At 37.0% G+C, this 22,210-nt stretch overlaps 1 protein-coding gene across 1 annotated transcript in view; it reads right to left on the reverse strand.

The window, feature by feature from the left end:
* Positions 1–19,254, reverse strand: part of LOC115633304 (phospholipid-transporting ATPase ID) — a 35,083-nt gene extending 15,829 nt beyond the window's left edge. Inside the window, exons 1-2 of the mRNA XM_030530723.1 lie at positions 19,146–19,254; positions 4,473–4,880 (exon numbers count right to left, since the gene is read on the reverse strand). Coding sequence (XP_030386583.1) covers positions 4,473–4,506 — 34 coding nt within the window. The 5' untranslated portion in view covers positions 4,507–4,880; positions 19,146–19,254. The remainder of the gene's footprint in view (positions 1–4,472; positions 4,881–19,145) is intronic.
* Positions 19,255–22,210: the final 2,956 nt, after the last annotated feature.

Consider the following 22,210-nt stretch of genomic DNA (forward strand, 5'->3'; position numbering starts at 1 on the left):
CCATGGGCGTAGTGAAGGGGGAAGATGGTGCAGTTAACCAAATCCCGCACCCGCTGCAAATACGTTTTTCTTAAAAAAACACACACACATCTAGTTGTTGCTTGATTAATATAATACATTATTTATGCAAAAGCGTCTCAATTACTTACAGAGTATTTGTTTTCACAACCTTTCTGAATTTAAAGAGAACTTAATTCTTTAGAATGTTACTCATCCTTTATAATAGTCGCAGTAAAAACTTTTAGTGAAACGGAGGCGGGGCAGACCTTACAAAATATACGAGTATATGTTCGTCACGGCATTTGTATAAACAACTATATCTCGGAGAATATAAGAGTTAGAAACACCAAATGTTGGTTCAAGATGCCTTATATGAGTACGCAGGAAAAGTGTATTTTAAAATTTTTCCACTCCCCCGCTATTAAATTTGGCAAATACTTCCAATTAGTGACTATGTGCCCGTTGCGTACATGCTGACACACATATACGCACAGACATAGGTATAGAGTATTTAAAACTTGGGACACTTTAGCTTTTTCACTTTTTTCAAATGAATGTTATTCCTTTCATGTTTATTGTTGAAAATTTTGAGCGTGCATCAGGGAAAATGAACAAGCTCGTCCTTTCTCGGGCTCAGGAGAATCCGGATACCAAGTTTGGTTATTCTAGCTCTTATACTTTCTGAGATCCTTGCGTTCATACAAACAGACAGACGGACGAACAGACGGACATGGCTATATAGACTCGGCTTGTCATTCTAATCCTGCCACGCCTCCTTCTGTGTGTTCCATGTACACTCGCACAAAACTAATATACCCTTTTACCCTTTGGGTACAGGGTATAAAAACGGACCACTAACTCATCAATCACTGAAAATTGACTTGGGAATTGTAAGGAAAAACCGTTTTCAAAAGCTCTTTATATTATATTTGTAGTTCAGATCAGTTAAATAAAATGGCAAATGAACAGGTTCTTAGAAAAAGTATTAGTATAATATATCATTTATATTTGAATGTACTCCAAAGAATCAAAATATGTATATAAATGATTAATGTTCAATATCTGATTGAAGAGTGTCCGGCTCGAGGATATGGCATTACATTGTGTAGCTTTATTAGCAAATTACATTTTTTGTAGACCCGTAAAAACCCAATGAAAAGTCCGGCATCATTTCCGCAAACGTACCGGAAACAGTGCCACAGCTACAGCACTGAACTTCCGGCGCACGCAAACCTACGCCTGCCTCGCCACCTCAGTGCGACTACACTCGATGTGGCTTTTGGGAAATGCACCAACCATTATTGTGACGTAATTCGCAATACGCTAAGTATTATGAACTGAAATTTAGTTTAGAAATGCCGTCGCGCCCTCTGTTGCATCCAGCATGTGTTAATGTTTAACAAAAGGCAGCGCACCCACAGACCCACAAAACCCAAAAACTTTTGGGTAGTCCCTCAAGTCCGCCAGCTGCTCAATATGTACTAATATGAGCTTTTAGCTAATTTTTTTGTTGCGCACTGTCGCTGCGGAAGAGAGCACCATCACCAACACAAATGCAACTGCCATCGCCATCGTAGGCGTGATGTGTCGCACGTGAGACGAACGTGTGTGTGTGTGTGTGTGTGTGTGTAATTGTGTGTGTGAGTGACCACATGAACCTGGCAGCGAGTACTCGCGCTCTCATTACTCATTACCAACCAATTGAGGGCACTACGACGTCAATGTCAGCGTCGCAGTCGGCGTCGTCGTCGTCGTCTTCGTATTCCTTGCCACCCGTTCTCCTCAAATACAAATATATTTACACATGCATACATACATGGACAATGTATATGTATGTTCGCATATGTATTTACACAGGCCTCGCACACAAACACACGTGCCATTTGCATTTGTTGTCATCGCCATTGCCCTGACTTGCTGAGCTGTTGTTTCTTTTGCGGTTAAAATGTATTAACATAATACAACACTAGTCTAAACAAGTAAAAAAGCTAAAGTCGGGTGTCCCGACTTTGAAATACTCTGCACATATGCTTAGAATAATTATAGAAATTAAAAAAAGTAAGAAAACTAAAAAAAAAATTTTTTTATCGATTTTACCTCAAATATATTTATGACTATAACTTCTTGTTAAATCGGTCTATCATGATGAAACTTGGCATACGGACACATAAATACTAACTGAGGGTACTTGCAAATTTAGTTCGAAATTCTAAGAATTACGGGAGTTAGAGAAAATCGCGATTTGCATGGGAGAGAGGGGGGGGAAGGGAAATTCCAAAATACACATTTTCTGCATATTCACATAAGGCATCTGGGACTAAAATTTGGTGTCCTTAGGTCTTATAGTCTCCAAGATATAGGCGATTATACGAATGGAAAATCGGGAAAACCCCCATAGGGGGGAAGTGGGGGGAAAATCAAAAAAATAAAACAAACTTACACTGCGTACACACATAACGCATCTTTGTGCAAAGTTTGGTGTATGAACACAGACGGGCAGACGGACCGACTGACAGCGGACAGACAGACAGGGCTAGATCGACTCGTCTCGTCATGCTGATCAAGAATACTTGTATATATACTTTGTGGGGTCTGCCATGCCTCCTTCTGCCTCTTACATTTTTCACTTCCCACAAACCTAATATACTCTTGTACATTTCATGTACAGAGTATAAAAATTCGAAGCAAAACGAATTTGAATAAGTTAACGGAAACTTGAAAACACCTTCAATAAACTAACGAAAAACAAGTGAAATACTCTGTACATATTGTTGTATGTACATATAAGTATGTTGAATAATTATGCGTGTCCATGCGTGTTTAAGTGTGCATCTCGTGTGCCTGTGCAAAGCAGCAATAACAACAACAGCTGCTGGCAGTGATTATACATATGGCAATAACTTGCTATTAAATCCGCCTATCATAATGAGAGAGGTATTTAACTAATTTGAGTTAAAAATTCCAAGATATACGAAAGTTATGCAAATTTCCGAAATACTAATTTGCTGCATATTCACATAAGGCATTTTTGTCTCTGATATCCAGCTAGACCGACTCTTCTTGTCATGCTGATCAAGAATACATATACATACATATGTACATACTTGTACATACTTTGTGGGGTCTACCACGCATCTATCTGCGTGTTACATTTTTCAGCTCCCGCAAATCTAATAGTAAACTCTTGAATTTTTCATGTCATTATTATTATGGCTATAACCTCATTTAAATGTGACTTATCATGATAAGCACTAAAAGTATGTAATTGTCAAAATTGTAGGTAAAAATTCCATGAATTACGGGAGCTAAAAAAAATCACTAATAACTTGATCTGTCTTAGGGGAACCTGAATACATACCAAGTCTGTTTATTCTAGCTCTTGTACTTGTGGAAATCCTTGGGCTCATAGATATGAATATACGGACAGACGGACTTCGCTTTGTCGACTCATATGTCACCCTGATCAATAATATTATGTATGTAAATACTTTGTGGAGTCTGCCACGCTTCCTTCTGTATGTAACATACATACACCTAACTAGTACACCATTTTATCGTTTGGGTATATGAAACCAAAAAAGACGGTCATCTTTATTAGAGTTAATTGGTTATGTACAAGAGGGAGGAAGCATCGCCGGCCCCGCCGATAACAGTAATCGGTAACCGATGTCACCTATCGATCACCGATACAAATAGTCGAAATTCGACAACTCTATTGGATAACCGGTAGCATGTATCGATCATCATCAACATTGTCGCAGCGAAGGATGTGAGTATTACGAAGGGAAATCTCTATCTGCCACGTTCGTAAGACGACCAGTACCTGGGCTTCTACTCGACCGGATGGTCACTTTCAAGTCTCATATTAAAACCGGCTAAGCTTGACTGGCTACTAGCTGGCAGGACTAGATAGCCACTGCATTGAAAAAGGGGTGGATTGCTTGCAGAAGGGTGCAGAACAAAACCCCACAGATTATAAATGGATACGGCTGATACGTAAGCGGTGATCTAAATCTGGGGACTATAGAGCTTCAGATTAATCAACACACACAGTCGGTAAGTGACCGATTAAAAGCGCACCGCAGCAGGCTGGTCAGATGCCTTCCAGATGCCCTTACTAACCACCCGTCTCAAAAGGAGAGAACCTTAGTTCTAACCTGAAACTTTGTTCAGTGGGGTATTTTGTCAATCAGTGGTATTTTTTGATGGTATATCCAGCACGGAAAAAATTAATAAACATACTTTAAAAAATAAACCACTAAGTTTTTGGAATTTCTTATTAAAGTGTTACTTTAACGAAAGGCACTAAAAACACTTTTGTGGGGCGAGAAACTTAATTACGGATTACTTTTCATAATCCACTCATCAAATTGGACGAGTGTGCGTGCAAATTATTTACAAGTCTGACCGCAGACGATGAATGGGTCACAAGATTACGATAATATTTAATTGAATTTCATTTAAATACACACCTTTGGCCAATTGTGGTTGAGTTTTTGTGCCCATTATGACATGAGACGACCGGCTCCGAATAATAATCACACTCTAATTGGTATTTGAAGAGCGCCAATTGTTGCTTCAGGTTCAGCAGAATATAAAGTACTGGCATGTGCATAGATATGTGCGGTACAAATATGCCGACATCGTAGTATTTATGTAGTTATATTTGTATATATTTGAAAAACTAACTGCACTCATCTGTAGAATCTGTAGGTCCACAGCTACATAGCTGGTGCATATTGTATCTGAGTTCTCAGGACTGAGATTCCTGGTTAGCTTTAACTATTTCGCTGCATAGCGGAGCTTTGTGATTACGTGTCCTTGCTGTTGGGGTCCTTATTTTTTAAAGAGCATCGCAGCTTGCCGTTCCGCGCCGTCAGCTGAAAACACAATAATGGAAAGTCATCGGCATTAGCATTCAAATTTCGAATTTCTGTTAAGCTTTCACAGAGAGATTAAACATTAATAGATAGCTTATAGATACACACTTATACGAATATACATACTTGTATATTATACAAATTTATATGTACATATACATACTGATATTTGTGATTGAAAAGTCATTGGGTAGCCGAAAACCCTACGCGAATAATTTAACAGTTCTAGAATATTCGAGGAGAAATGTTCGCGTTGGTTTGATGGCAAACAGCGCACCTGTTGTTAAAGGACACGCTTTCTCCGCTGGATATATACTCATACAAATATACATACATATATAGACTATAGTGTATCGGACAGGTGTTCTCGTTTCCACACACACGCTTACATCAACCTCGAGGTGGAACTTTTTCTTAATCAACTTTTAAGTGCTTAGATGAGCTGTTAAAACTTTTATTGGGACATCCGCTAATTGTCACACGCTAGTTGGGTTTTCCAGACCCCATACTCTGCTCACCTTCCCCTAAGGGGCGTGCGTATATCCTTTTATATAAATACATATATGCATATTCATAGTCGGTGTCAGAGAGCTGCGTGACTTGCATTATTAAATCAGGGCTTAATTATCTCTAAAAAGATTTCTAAAAATGGTTCTAAAAGAATCCATTTTACTTCTCAAAGATTGCAAAAATGGTACGTAGTAAGATTCAGAGAAAAGATATACTTTTAGAGAGGAAAGAGATTGATTCTCGTTATTAATGGTTCAGATCGTCCAGTAGATATTCCAAGACAAGATCGTTTAAAAGGGGAGCGAATATTATAAAGGCAAAGACCAAAAGTTACGTTAACAGTTCTGGAATTACTGATATTCTTGAAGATATTGAGAATCCGATAAAGCTTCATGTCACATATGTTATATATACTAGTTACTTTGAGAGCTCCAAAGTATATCTACAATATACGAGTACATATTTTATAAACAATCTTTGAAGTGTAGATTTCTCTTACAGATAGCGACCATGGTATTGACAAAGATATTGTTTGAAGTATTGATTCTTCTGTATTGATTCTTCGACGGTGTTTGGTATTTAAAGTACCAATTCATCTAAAATATTGCAAAAATAATATTTGAAGTATTGATTCTTCTGCATTGATTCTTCAACGATGTCTATGTTTCTTGCAATCTTTCCCCTTTTTATCTACGCACTGATTTAACACAATTTCCCACTCAAAAAGCTATATATTTATCGGAAACACTTGTACGCCACTATTTGCTTTTTTCCAATGACAACCTGTTGCCACCTTAACATTTAATTAACTGACAAAAGCGGCAACCGCAACAACAACAACTGTGCTGCGAATTTTTACGAAGCAAATTTTATGGCGTTGGAAAAAAATTAAAAAATACCTCTGAAATGATTACCTGATTATTCACATATTGTGGGGATTTCTGGAGGTTGAACTACGCTTGTCTCTAGTAAAACGAACTTTGACTTGCTCAGTACTTCACTTCCACACATGTTCATGACTTCAATGTAAATTTTACAAAATCTACTGCAATTTACAATCAGGAATTGTATTTAAAAATTTGATGAACATTCCGAAACCAAATAATTCTTAGATATCTGAAGGAGAAGTGCGTACGAATATTTTTTAAAAGACTATAAAACTTATATATTCAAATCCCAATCCTAACAATTTTAGTATTTCAGTTTTTAGGGATAAGAAATATTTTGGTCATCTCTAAAGCTCTTCCTCTTCAAAGATTTCAATTTTATTTAGCTTGAGAGGGTTTATTCGAAATTAGTTTTGAAAATAACAGAAATTTTGTTGCTACACATTACTTTCTAATGTTTTTGTCGCATAAAAGAAATCAACAACCAGCATATAGACAGCATATAGCATATGGGAGTGTGATTGCGTTTAAAACTTTCGTTTAAGAATATTATTAGCCAAGACGGAAGAAAATTGGTGGGCTTAATTTTTGGGCTTCTTGGGTTTACTTAAACCAATTATTTTGAGATCTTTAGATTCAGAATTATCTTCTCGTAAATAAGCAAATATTCTCTGGGACTACTTACAGTTGATTGGATAAGTGGTTTCGAAATTCGACTAACCACCAAATATAACATCGCTTGGAAGTACGCCGAATACAGAAACCAATCGAACAAAGAACGAATAGAAAGCTTTTTAGCGAATTTTTCCACACACCTCTCTCCTACCCCTCTTCCCTACAGCACAATTTTAGCAGCATGGGAGCCACCGAAAAAGTCAAACAATGTTGGCCTTTGTCGCCGCGTACCACTTCGTCTATATAGACAAACCTATAAGCATATTTGTACACATACAAGTATAGGTATGTACAAGTATATATGTATGTGGACGAAAAATATCTAGCCATGGCTAATGAGCACTAAGACATATTCCTATTTAAAGTTTGAAAGACTGGAGTCAATAAAATGTGCACGCAGTTGTAACCATTATAGCCAAATGAATCGGACACATTCGAATAAAAGCGCCCCCGTAGCAAATAATGGATCAATATGTAACTCCCCGCTAACCAATTTTCTTGGGTAATGAACTCAGACGACATCAGCATTAATTACACTCTAGTTGGGATTTGGCTTTTTGAAGTAATGGTGTTGTGCCAGAAATTCCCGATCGCCCGTTGCCATTTAAATGTCAGTCGAGAGATTATTTAACGAATATGCAAAACGAAAGAATTGAATGTGTCGATATCTCTAATCTATTTATACGCGTACATATAAATTTACTCACGCTAAACGGATAGTTCGGAACAAGGAAGAGCACTTAGCGATGGACAATTATATGTAATTGCAGAGATAATTATAATACTTTGCGAACTCTTTACAACTGTTCGAATGGTCGATACATACAAGCATATGCCTCTATACACAATATATAGTATGGCATGACATTATAAGTATACAGGGACGTGTTTGTTATACAAAATGAAGGCACGAGTAGAAAGGTAATTGTCTAGAGTAGAGTTCTCCATTACAAATAAACAAGGTTGCTATCAAATAAGTATTGATAAGTAAGAAAGTGTACAACACCTTCCTTCTCTGGAGAAAATTCATAAACAACACTGAGCAGGATGTAAGAATTGATGCGAGAAACAACCAATAGAAAATACTACAGTCCACTCAAGAATATGAGAAGGAAATATGTATAATCTTAAATCACATTTAAAGAGAAATAGAGAACTAGAGACAACGTTAATGTAGATCGTAAAAAATATTGTAGATCTTAAGTAGCTTCGTAACAAAATTAGTTAACTTTGAATTCAACTTAACTTATCCTATAAAGGCAGCTCTCTATCTGATGAATCAGTGTATAAACAAATAATAATAATAGTGTGCGTAAAGTAAAAAGAAATTTACTTAAAATGTTCCCCCACTTGTGGGTTAAATTTGTTAACCAAAGTTCTTTATTTAATTAGAAAATTTCGAAAAATAATAATAATAACAAAAGTGAAAAGTTTGTGTACAATTATCACCCACTTCTGTGTTGAATTTTTCCAAAATATGCTGTGTATGAAACAAAAAAGAACAACCTTTATTATAATGTGTGTAAACTGAAAGGAGTTTGCTCACAGTTTTCACCCATTGGATTGAACTTCCCACCCAAAGCTCATTATCTACTGAATCAGTTTACGAAACGGTCTTTCAGTCACTAAATTAATAATGTATTGGCTCTTACTTCACCGAATATTTTTATTTAAGCTGACCCGCTTTTGTTCGCTGCTCCAACTATTTTATTTGTTGCCCCAGTCTGAGAATTTATTTATATTTCATAAAATAATAAATATTGTAGCATTAGAATGTTCGTTCGCATCAGAAGAGAAGCATAGGCGTGTCCTTTCCTTTCGTGCGTGCCATTAATGATACAAATATAAATATATGAGCAGCACTGAACCTTTATTAGCCCACTTGGCCCGACTGACATTGCTTGGATTTCATTGTTGGCCTTCAGGTCCTCCTGATGGGTGTAACAAACAACTTGTTGGCATGGCAGATGGCACAAAAAATAAAACTAAAACATTTTCAACGCAATGTGACGTTTCACTTAGCCATCCATGCCCATATACCTAAGTATATAACAATGTATGAATAAGAAACCTATGCTCGCCCATCAATTATTTATTTGGTCGTTAAATGAGGCAGTCGGCACACGGAAAACAAAAATTACAAAACGAAAAACTTATTAAAAACTCCAAAAGTACTAACCCATTCGGAATGGGTATGTGGGTTGTATTTTATAAACATATACAAAACAAAACGTCTTTAGCGAAAGGTGTATCGCTGAGAAACTCAAAGCGTGCTCCAGAGCTTGTGGCAAGTGTCTTAAGGGTCATATATGGACATATGGAGTCATATGAGGCTTTAGAGAATTACGCAAGTTCTTGACTGCCTAAATCATAAAAGGCTTGAAGGATTAAAATCCAATTGTCCCGCTTTTAAATGGCTGTGAAGAGCAACTCAGTGATTTAAAATTGAGGCAGTGTTAGCTTCTCCAGGCTGTATGATAAGGAAGCTAACTGCAAGGTTAATAAATGACTTGGCTTCTGTAAAGCAGAATTTATTTAAATCCTAATGCTTGTTTTGCGTTTTCCTACCGAGAATATATGACGTGAGGCCTAGGAGCATTCGCTCTACTTTTTATCAACCAATCAATTCGTTGTTTTACGAGCATTGCATGTTGATATGTTGTAGCTTGTATGATGTTTTACTCTAGCTCCTACATTTTCGAAAATACTGGAGTTCATACAGGCAGACGAACGGGACTCGTTTTGTTATACTTACTGATCAAGAATATATAGTGCTAAGGCTGTGAAAGTCTCAAATAGAGATTATGTGGAACCCTTTCCTCCCTATTGGGAAGTGTATGCAACACCCGTTTACGGCAAAAGAAAAGGCCTTTACGTGCCACACGAAACCACAGTAGCAAAAAAGAGAAGCAAACACAAGGAGAGGGACTAAAAGCTAGAATGGCGGCACAGCTAAGCGGCAAATGTAAACATTATAACACATATTGGTAGGCCTGTATGGGTTATGGGTTGGCGCCAAAGAGTTTCAAAAATCCGGCATTAAAATGGAGGTAGGAATGTAGGCTAAGTGGGTCCCCAATTACACACACAGGAGGGTATTAAATCGAGACTACATGGCCTTGGATTTGCATTTATAATGAGCCTACTTAGTGCTGCGGTCTAATCGACATATAGCGCCCGAAATGTGACGAAAATAGGTGTACTTTCCTTTCCTAATGCTCAAGTGTACGTGTCGTACATATGTAGGCAACGAAAGTAATGACATATTTATGGATACATCCGAAATATCATTATTGGAGTTACAAATAGTTTCAATAAATTGCCATACTGTTTGGTTAATTGTGTCATATCAAGGAATTCCCATGTGCATTATTCAAGGAGCTAACCTCCAAGCTTTAGCACAAGTGTTTGTATCTTCAACTCAAAACGATGCGGTCTTGAAAGCAAAATTATGGATAATAGCTCCGCGGTAATTACACTTTGTAGCTTGCGTTCGGTTATCGTTCGGCTTAATGGTAGTTTATGGTTTATGGGCTTACGTCTCATTGTAAGCACATCCCTCTTGTACAATCAACGATTGTGAATCGTTGCACATGACAATCAAACGTGCCCCTAATTAATATACACATATATATATTATATATATTATATATATATATATATATATATATATATATATATATATATATATATATATAGATATATATATATATATATATATATATATATGTATATATATATATATATATATATATATATATATATATATATATATGTATATATATATATACATATATATATATGTATATATATATATATATATATATATATATATAATTTTTTTTTTCTTTTTTTCTTTTTTTTTGGGTAGCATCGTTGATGTACTGTCCAAGAATGTCACTGACAACGTTGTCCATTTCGTCAGGACCTTCTAAACTTACTGTCGCTAAGCTCTTCAATTTTCAATTCTACACAAAATTCATAATTAGGGAAACTTTTATTATTAAAAAATAATAGACAAGCAATTTTTTTATGCCATTCTCTTTCCATTTCAGAACGTTTCCACAACAATAACCACCCATTGCATGAAAATAAAACGGCACAAAACTAAATGAAGCTTACTTTTGGAACTCCCACTACGATTGTGCTGCCGCCTATGCTATGCTTGGGGATTTCAATTCAGGACATTCAATTCATCCATAAATCTCAAATAACTGATGCTGCAATTTTGTAATTTTTTAATGTCAAAGCCAGAACAAGTGGAAAAGCTAAGACGGGTGCCTCGATGTTGTGATACTCTGTATAATAATTATATAAATTTTAAAAATAAACAAAATTGAAAAAAGAAAAATACAAACGAAAAGAAGTCCTTGGGCGAAGATAACATTTATGGCTATAACTTTCACGAAAATTAAGCACTAAGTGGAAGTAATTGTCACATTTAAGCTAAGCAGAAAATCCAAGAATTACGGGAGCTATAGAAAGTCACTAATAGTTGGGGTGTGGAGGAAGGAGCAATATTTGAAATGCAGTTGTATTGCGTACACCTATAAGAAATTTGTGTACAAAATTAGAAGTTTTGTGGAGTCTGCCACGCCTCCTTCTTCCTTTTATAGTTTTCTCTTTGCAAAAGGCCAATATACTCGTGCACCTTTCCGGTACAGAATCGAACAAGTAGGGAAGCTTAAGCCGGGTGCTTTGATGTCCCTACGTCTTATAATCTCCGACATATAAGCGATTATACGAACTGTGTTACGGAAAACCCCCCATAGGGGGGAAGTGGGGGAAATCAAAAAAGTAAAACAAACTTGCACAGCGTACACACATAAGGCATCTTTGTGCAAAATTTGGTGTCTCTACCTCTTATAGTCTGTGAGGTCCGGGTGCTCATACGGACGGACGGACAGACAGACGGACAGACATAGATCGAATCGTCTTATCATGATGATAAAGAATATATAATATACTTTCAGGGGTCTGCCACGCATCGTTCTGCCTCTTACATTTTTCGCCTCCCGCAAACCTAATATGCTCTTGTACATTTGATGTATAGCGTATAAAAACTGATTTATGAGGTAAACGAGAAGTGAAAACGGAAACAGGGCTGATTATCAGCACTTCAAGTATAAAGGAATTATTTGGGTTTTAAACGAGGCCCAATGAAAAATATGATATGCAAGCCATATACAAATTGTAACTCCACTCAAAGTATATAGCGCCCCAATTTACGAGTCTATCAGTGTCCGTTGGGAATCGCGTTTGTTGAAAAATGATTTGTGATTTCTATAACTTGATTCAAAATGGGACCGACAAATCGCATTTTGAATTAAATCGACCGCCGATTACTTCGATAACCCACTAATCCAATTCATGACGATGTCTGAGTTTCGGAAAACTATTAGACTTTTTTCATCGGCACTCGCACATTCTATATAATGCGCGGCTTGTCGAAATCCCCGAAATCAAACATGAAATGTGCTGCGATTACCGCGGTAATACGGGGGCATGGCCTAATTGCGGAGAATCATAATAAATGGAATGAAAATGCTGAATGAAATATTTAATAATGTGTGCAGGGTATTTGTTATTCGCATCGGAAAACGGTAACTAAACCGCCATTATACTGCTTGCTCGTTAATACATTTTCGTTGCCACTTCTAACTTTAGGTCAATGCCAATAACAAAGCCTCAGTGAGCCAGTGAGTGGATGAGTGAGTCAGTCAGTCGGTCATTCAGTCAGTCAGTCAGTCTGTCAGTCTGTCCATCTGTCACTCTGCTGGTCAGTTGGTCAGCAAACAGCAAACCAATTAGCCGCGCTGGCCATTAGGGAAACACATACCGCTGGCCGGTATGTAACTGTAAAGCTAAAGCTATGCTCCGACAGGCAATATATATATATATATATATATATATATATATATGTATGTACATATTTGTATGTATGTGCGTGTGTGAGTGTGTGTGTATGTGTTTATGCTTAACATGCAATCAGCTGATGCTCGAACTGTGCCGTGCAAGCATTTTGGTTGTGTGTGTAATTGCGTGAATGGTCTTCAACAATGTCGTGGCGGGCAGGTATTCGATTTTTCACCTTTCTATGCTTTTTTTTACTGTAGCTGTTGTTGTTGTTTTTGTTGTTTTTGTTGTTGTCGTTCGAACTTTCGTTTCGTTTTCGTTGGCCGCGACTCCATTGGGGGCCAAGTGCAGAGCAGACAATCGTGTCGGGGACGAGCAATTTGTCTCTGACACTGACTGGCATGGACTGGAGGCCGCCAATTCGATTGGCAGGATAAACAGACAAACGCTTATGTTCAGCGACGCCGCATAACCTCAACCCACTGCACCCATCAATCATACTTCAAACGCGGAATCAAGTTAACAAAATAATCAGCAGCAATAATCCCAAAGCAAAACATAAATTATTATTATTCCTGTTTAATTTGTTGCATTTGCAACAAGACCAGCGACATCCCACGAATACCTTGCTGCCTTAATAGACAGGACTCTGACCTTTAAGCACACAACCATGGTCCAGCGGTTGGTTCCGACAAAAGCTGGAGAGATAGTGTGGATGTTTAGAAACCCTCTCTCTGTTCATTAAGATGACAATTTACTAGGATAGACTATCCTATATCGAAACACGCAAATAAAGCAAAGAAGCGCCTTGGTTGTCACCCAATAGCATCCTTTATTGGCATTTGAAATGAACAAACTTTTGCGCGAGCTGCGAATACGTTTGCAACAAAGTTTATTTAGAAATTGCAGTACTCGTACTTACAAAGGGAAATGTAGAGCATGTACGGCGGACTGATGTGTAAGTCGATGGACAACATACAACAGAAAATGTTAGAGTACTTGTAGTCCTGGTGCTAGTGGTTACAATTACTGCTTGGGCTTGAAGGTTTCAAGAGAGAGGGTGAGTGACCGGGCGAGTCCTAATTTTCATCCATTTCTAAGAAGTATAAAATGTGTGTTTAGTAAAATATTGCAACTGCCCCAAATTCAAAAGTAAATTTGTTTGATTCGCTGTTTAGAACTAAGAGGGCATTTATAACTTATCTCTTATCTTAGATGTCGAAACCGCTCTACAAATATATTTGAGAGCGTACTGCTTAAATACACAAAGGTGGGCTGATACCAAGCGCAACGATCTTCTCCTTACGCTAAGACTAAACTCCTAGTTTAAGCTGTATTTGTATTTTTCTATAAGTTTAATTTAAGTTATTGGAAATAAAACCAGTATACTTAAAGTTTTAAAATTAAAATAAATCTCTTTACGGAAATACTAATCCAAAGTTATCGGAGCATACTTTTGGGGGCAGTTGCCATGCATCTTTCAGGAAACTTGCGGCTGATTTATTGATTTATGCTCGCGTGATATTTGGGTTACAGACAGAATTCACACACATCATTAAAAGAAATAAAAAAATTGAACGTTTCTTTGGTATTTTGCTATTTTTTTTTTTTTTTTGAACAATTTGGTCCTTCCGCTCTTTTATTATAATTTGAATAAGACCTTTGTAGCAATAATCTGTTATATCCTGTGCTTGAGATCCGGCGTTCACAAAACAAGGGAATTTCTTATTAATAAATATTTGCACATCTATAGGAATTAGGAACAGATTTCCTACTTTGAAGGAATCGGGATATGCAGCGAAATCTTTTACGGAAAAATTGAATCGGATTCGGAAATGTGCTTTCATTTGGTTCTTATAACATAGTCTGTTCTAAAATAAGTTGTACTTTCTCTAAAACAAAACTGTAAAGCTAAAGCTATGCTCCGACAGGCAAATAATTGGCACGCAAATTTTTCGAATCTTACAAGTATGCTATTTTTATTATAACTGGAATTAAAAACTTCAAAAAATAATGTTTTGCTATTGGAAACGGGCTTTGCGAAAGCCCACTAGTGAAAAACGATAAATTTGTGTGCAAACTATTTGCTTGTGCGACCGTAGCTCAACACGTTTCATTGAAATTGTGTTTGAAGTGAAGCCTTTTTGAAAAATAATTCAAAGGTTACACCAAATACGGGTTAGGTTTGAAGAAGAAACGGGTTTGGAAAATACTTTTGGATACAAAAAAGTGCATTTTTCATCCGAATAACATGGAATTGAATAAATTACAAAACATACTGCATTCGTAGATTTTTGAAATATTTTTCGGGGCCTAACTTTTTGGGGCTTTCCCGTCGCAATCGTCGCAAAACTAAGAGCCAGTAAAGTCATTTATTCCTCAAGACAACTAGAAACTGGCAACGGAAGACACAATTTCTGAATTCAAATTTCAAGCCCTATTCTGTCTTCAAACATGCCAGCTGCGCTAAGCTTTCGTGGGCGTGACTGAACCGGTATCTGTATCTGTATCTGAGCTTCTCACAACGAAATTCAACTCTGTACTCGCCGTGAACTGAACAGATTTGTATTATTATTGCGATGCTCGAAAATATGTTAGGAGTACTCACATACTCGTATATATAGTATTTGAGAGTATTATGGTAATCAGCGCAAATGTCAACCTGATGTGGCAAAGATTGTGTCGCAATTGCATCTGATTAATCACCAATTCAGCGACTAATTGTGAACTTATGAAGGTGACGACGCGCTCACTGATTCACTTATAATTAACACTTGGCCCCACAGGTGAGTTCTCGTTCGAGCACACATATACTATACATATATGTACTATATCTACATATTCATATATTCGCCCACCAATTGAAATGCACCTGTGTGTGGCACATTCCATTCCATTTATATGTTGGAGATATTTATAACAAAGTTTTCAAAAATGTAAAGCCCAAGACGAACTCGTCACTTGAATAGGAACATGCCAAGATTAATCATTGAGGAGGGGATAAAATTAACAGCATTGCTACAGTATTTTGTGTTCTTCAAAATCCATCCAAGCATGAAAGATTTCACTGAGAAAAAACAGCATCGACAGCAGAGCAGCCTCGAATTACCACAAGTCTGCATCAACAACTAAATCGGACCTAAAGCGGACAGCAAGCGCTTCGCCAGTAACGCCTGTTGTTCAAACTGCAAAACAGACCAACCACTGAATACCCTGTAATTTGGGATTTTACGAGAAAAAATCATTTATTAAAGCTATGCTTAATAAATAGTTGGCCCGTTCTAGAAACAAATTTATTTGAAACGCTCTTAGTAGTCGTACCAGCTTAAAGAAAGGATTTTGGATATGGAAAGATGATCTTTAATTGGGCTCATGGGGCATGTGTCTTGGGAGTGAAGCATTTCTATGGAAAGAAAAACAAATGCTTTTCTTAAATGCAATTAGAAGGGAGAAGATATATTTTTGTTACTTAACCATAAGTTAAGTTAAGTTGCTCGAATTTCAGAACAACATTCTACGTAAAAGTAGTCATCAAATGCAATACATATAGATAACACTTTAGTGGGGTAGTAGCTATTGATATAAACTAAGCGCAACTATCGCAGCAGCCATACCTCATTACTTTTCTCTTCGTTGCTAATTAACCACAGTGATGGTGTTGTAACATCGTTGTTTTTTGGATAACCCTTTCAACTTTCAATATTATGATACCATTCTTCTATGCTTTCGTTCTCGTTTGAATGACTAAGCAAAATGATGTGTTCAGTACCCATGTACTGCCTCCACATTCCATATTCCCCATAGTTGTTTGTGTTTGGCAAACACTCTCGGAACAAGAGATAAGGATGCGACAGCAACCATTAGATGTGATTGCTTTTAATTAAGGTAACTCAGATAGTGGCAGATAGCTGGGGAGAGACACGAATACTTTTCACGATCGTAGATACATACATATAGAGTGCGTGCGTAAATTTTGAAATGACAAACTGCTGAAAACTTGTTGTATTTCGAATCTCGGTTGCTTGGGCATAGCGGGAAGGGGGGAGAGTCCAACATTTGAACAAATGCAAACTTGTAGGGCATCGGTTTGCAACATTTGGTGTCTCTTGCTCTTATAGTGGCTGAGATCAGTAAAAAATAAACGCTAAATCGATTTGTCTTGCTATGCTGATCAAGAAAATATATAAGAACATTGTGGGGTCTGCACAAACATAATATACTCTACAACCTTTCAGATGCAGAGTATAAAGTGGAAAAAGCACTGCACTGCTCGATTGCAGAAGCAGGTCAGGGCGCCCTGCGATTACGTTTATACTGATGGGCTAGTGCTTGAGAGTTCGGCTTGCAGTTGGAACATTCTTTTGAACCCGGCTAAGTGCAAGAATGTCTGAACCACAAGCAAAAATTCTGAATCATCACGCTAGACAGTAGACTGACATTTAAGCCACACATTAAGACCATAGTCTCCAACTTCCGACAAAAGCAGTCCAGTATATGAAAGCCGGCCTGCAGATAAGGTTTTCAGATTTGGGGATTATCTGCAGCGTTGAACCACAAACAGGTCCGAACAATGCGGACTAAAGCCATAGGGCTTATCGCAAAATACCTAGTTAGAATAGTTAGCCTTGTACTCAATTTTACATCACGATGTAACACTTTTTTCTATGTTTCTATGTAGTGTTATGGTCAATAATGCGGGCTTGTGCTTTAGCAATTGGTTAAAAATACACAAAAAACAGATTTGTTTTAAACATTTCTTTTTATCAGAAGCTTTTCTAGTTTTTTGCCTGTTTTCGCGAATAATATAACTGTATAGACCTAGTCGAAGAAATAGGGAAACAACTGGCTTTTAGGCAGCTGCTGTGTAACGCTGCGTATGAGTAATGTCATCATGCGAAAGCAGCGGACAAACAAGCTCAACAGATAAAAGCATATGCGTTTCGAAACCGGAAATAGTTGTCGTTGCTCAAAAAAAACTGATGCTTTTATTAGCTTTTAGGTGACAATGTAATATATTGTTCTTAATTCATTTTGAATGCACTATACTATGCATGTGGAGAACCTTTGACATTTAAATCATTTTATAGCATCGTCGTAATTTCCACCAAGATGGTAGAGTCGGCCGACATAACTCTTGAATATCCTGTACCCAAAAAAAAAATAAATAAAAAATTATCTGTCTGTATGAACGCAAATATCTCTGAAATAACCTAACCTTGGTGTTCAGATTCTCTGAAGTCCGACTAGTATTCTCATACCAAGGGTCTGCCACGCCTCCCCATATATTTGCACTGAACTGCTTGACCTTTTTACACTTGCGGTTCCAGGTTCAACCTTTATGCATAGAACGACAAAGTCAAGACCTTTGTGCCACTACCAGACATCATTGAAAACAAGAGGGAATCCTACAGTCCAACAAGCCCGACAGAGAAATAACTTTTAACCTATCCAGACAGGCGAATAGATGAACATGTCTAGATCGATTTGTCTCGTCATGCTGATTAAGAATTTATATACTTTATGGGGCCGAGATGTTTTCTCCTGCCTGTTACATGCGTGGCCCAAACCTAATATGGCCTTTTTACCTTTTGGTTTTACCATCTAAGGTTAAGTATATACTAAATAGAATTAACATGTAAATCAGCATGGTCTGTCGATTTTATAAAATATTAGAAACATAAAACAAACCACTTTAATCGACTTATGTATGTACATATGTTTCGTTTCACTTAAGAGGCCGGCTTAAAGCTTTTTGTTTAGATGTTTCGAATCTCACTCTCCAGTATTACTTTGTAGTTTCTGTTACTGCAATTATTATGCTGCCATTCTGTTTTTTTCTCTCTTCTTTTGCTTACTGTCGCTGTTTTCGTTGTTGCCAGCATGTGTCTACATATGTATGTACGAGTATGTGTGTGTTTGTTTGTTATTTGAGAGTAGCTTTTGAAATTTGTATATTTCAGAGCTCAGCTTGGACGGCCACCACAGTCGATTTGGGCTGACAAACCAACATGTACATATGTATGTAAAAACTCATACTTACATACATGCATATGTATGTATGTATGTATGTATATAAGTACATACTTATGTTTGTGTGCGTTACAAATCGTTAATGGTTAATTACACTTACTAAGCGGCATTGTTGTTTGTGCGGCAAAAGGGCACCGTTTAAGCCACACTCGTAAATAAATACATACATGCATATGTACACATAAATACATACATATATATGTAAGAGTATGTACATAATACGAGTATGTATGTATGTATGTTTTTTTGTGGGCAATTGGTAAGGCGTATTAAAAGAAAACAAAAGCAGAGTATGCTGCGTACTTACAGTGAGTGCCAAAACAGCAACAACTAGCGGCGCGTCATTCACAAAAACTTCACACAACAACAACAATAGCAACAATAGGCCGCACAACAACTCACTCACACTTGCATATGCGTATATATATATGCACATATACACTTGTATATGTATGTAGGTAAATTTATATATTCATTATTTTGTGTGTAAAAAAATTAACAAAATGCAAAAAAAATTGTACTACAACACGCAACAACAAATAACATAAGAAGACATTTGTTGTTTTGAACCGCAGCAGCAGTGGTGGTAGCGGCGGCAGCAGTAGCAGAGCAGAGCAGCGCAGCCCACTCACACACACACCCGCGACCGTGCAGGTTCAAACTTCGATTGTAACTGAATAATAACTTGAACTGAAGCGGCGAATTGCTGAAAGCGCAATGCGAAACGACATTGAATTAAAACTGTGTACAAAGCTTTTGGCGCGACGCTGCTGCCATCGACGACGATGCCAACAACTGAAGCACCAACAACGACAACGACTACGACTGTGTTGTACGAAGCTTTCGGCTTTGGTTTTCCCTTTGCATTGCCTCTATGTCGTATTGCCGTTATCTGTGCCGCCCGCCCGACCAATGAGCGTAAATCTGAGCCCGGTGTGTAGCCAAATACTCGTACATACACACCTACGTACATACATAAAAGGTAGGTACGCATGTACGTATATATTGCTCCCCTGTAGTACTGAAAAATTCACTAGTTGCAGTTTGTTTCGAAAGGAACGCTGGCTACGATCGTCGAATTACAAAAACATCATGCAATCATGTTGCTCTTTCTGTTCTGAGAGCGCAGAAAAGCATTTCAATATCAGCAGTAAAAGCAAAACTCAAATGCACAGTTAGAGCTGGGAAATTTTAAAAAATTAGGTAAACAACAAAATAAAGACAAGGAAAGAAAATAGTTTTTTTTTCATCGAGTTGGAAAATCAGTATTAAACGTCGATCAATCTCTCGTCGCTCGCAGTTAAAGTTTTATTTGCTAAAGTTCTAACCTTGGAATTGCCCCCAAATTATGGTACAATCACCTGATTTCATTGATACTTTCCGGCTTTATTGGCGTATAACATAAAAACGCAGGATTGCTAGCAAAAAGAGTGTAAGAACGCTTTGGAATGGGAAAAAAATCACACCAGAATCAAGACAATGTCTACTGGAAGCTATACATCAATGAGGCTATAGTTTGAAAGTATTACAAGTAATTATGCTGCGTCGAAAAGGTGTATGTTGTTTTGTTTTTTCTAAAATAAGTTCGCTTTTGTTGAAGTAAATCAAATAATTGACTTTAACGGATGAACTAACTATAGAAAGTAAATGAACGATGAACGACTGAGCTATATCTTCAAAGTGAACTGATTAGAGAAAGTTCACTAGGGAAAACGTCGTGCTGACGCCCATTACTGCGGGGTAAGTACACATGTACGTACATATTGCGCTTTTGTGGACTTTAACATGCACACACCTTTTTCAAACACACAACTGCACGTGTATTTGTGTACACACGTGTGTTTGTATGTATGAATGTATGTGCAGGGGCACCTATTCTTCAAATGTCCTTGACAGGAGTTGTGGTGTGAACGTGTCCAACTGTTTCGCTGTCGATTCAGTTATTTATTTATCGTCACAGTCCAATTATATTAGGCTGGAAATTTTTAAAAGCATTTACACTGTTTTAAAAATTTATGGACCTCCATCTGTGTATAGTATGTGTGTGTGTGTTTGTCTGAGTGTGTGCCTTCCCCACTGTCAATGGCAGCATGAAAAGGTCATTGCAAAAACAAATGTGTGTCAGCAATGCAAATATTAAAACACACACACACATACAATAGCAACGATAACCGTAACGCACGCGCTTTACGCCTGTGAATCACGTATTCAGTTTCCGTGAGTCGGCGCAGCTGTTTTTGAAACGGTTTTCTGTGTTTTTCAGGACCGTCCCCCTTTTTGATTTTAATGAAATCATTCCTCTTCGTATTCTCTTTGACTGCTTAAATTCAAAAGGAATTCGCAATTTTCAGATTAATTTATACATTTTTGCGGTTTTCGGCTTACAACGCTTATACTTGCCCAACTAGTATCAAAAGTAATTCGCTATTTCGGATTCCCGACTTTTCGGTCTTAAACGTTTTAATTTTTTTTTCTTTTGCTTAAGCATTGTTATATTTAGAATTTTTTATCCCACATAAAAACTATAAATAAATTGGATGAATTAATTTCGTAATTTCGATGTCACGAAATTTATTCGAATTCGGAATTCGGAACAGGTCTAATTGGCACGCCCCTTTCAAAAAAAAAAAAAAAAAAAGCTAAAAGAAATGATTCTAGTTAGACAACAATTTATGAGTTCCACGGCATTTTCTGGGAGCAAAAGGATAAAACGTGCAATTATCAAATGCCAGCAATAAAGCAGGTTTGCGTGTTTATTACGCCATTCTGTTAGTCTTAATTGTTGGCCAAAACTCAAACCACGCGCTAAGCAATCAAGAAAATCGTGTTTGTTTTAAACTATCCGTGCTTTAAAAGACTAAGAAGTGACCAAGAAAGTGTAGAAACGTAGCCAACTAAGCTAACGGAATTTAATTCTGGCATGCTTTCTATAGGGCTAGTATTCATAATATTATTCGTAGACTGAGTTTAAAACAAATACTACAAAGCTAGCCGTACTTAAAGGAGTGCCTAAGCAAAAAATTATGGAACGTATTAAGTGATTTTTTCTGCCTTATTATTTACGGAAATACGGAAAAAATTTATTAAATGAAAAAAATGTATTTTTTGTAGAGTTTTCCACGCATTTGAAAATTAATTTGAATGGAAAACGCATAAAATAAATACATATAATTAATTAAATATCTGAAGTCTGCGGCTTTAAGTTAAAATTAAATAAATAACTATTAAAATGATTAAAATACTTATCAAATATACATATGTATGTATTTGCTACTAATTCTTAGCTATTGAATGTAGCAGAAACACGAAATATATTGATAAGTACATACAATAAAATTTTCACCATTTTATACAAAACTTTGAAAAATGTCT

This window comes from Scaptodrosophila lebanonensis, unplaced genomic scaffold, assembly GCF_003285725.1.
Source record: "Scaptodrosophila lebanonensis strain 11010-0011.00,11010-0021.00 unplaced genomic scaffold, SlebRS2 tig00001418-arrow-arrow-pilon, whole genome shotgun sequence".
Classification (NCBI taxonomy): Eukaryota; Metazoa; Arthropoda; class Insecta; order Diptera; family Drosophilidae; genus Scaptodrosophila; species Scaptodrosophila lebanonensis.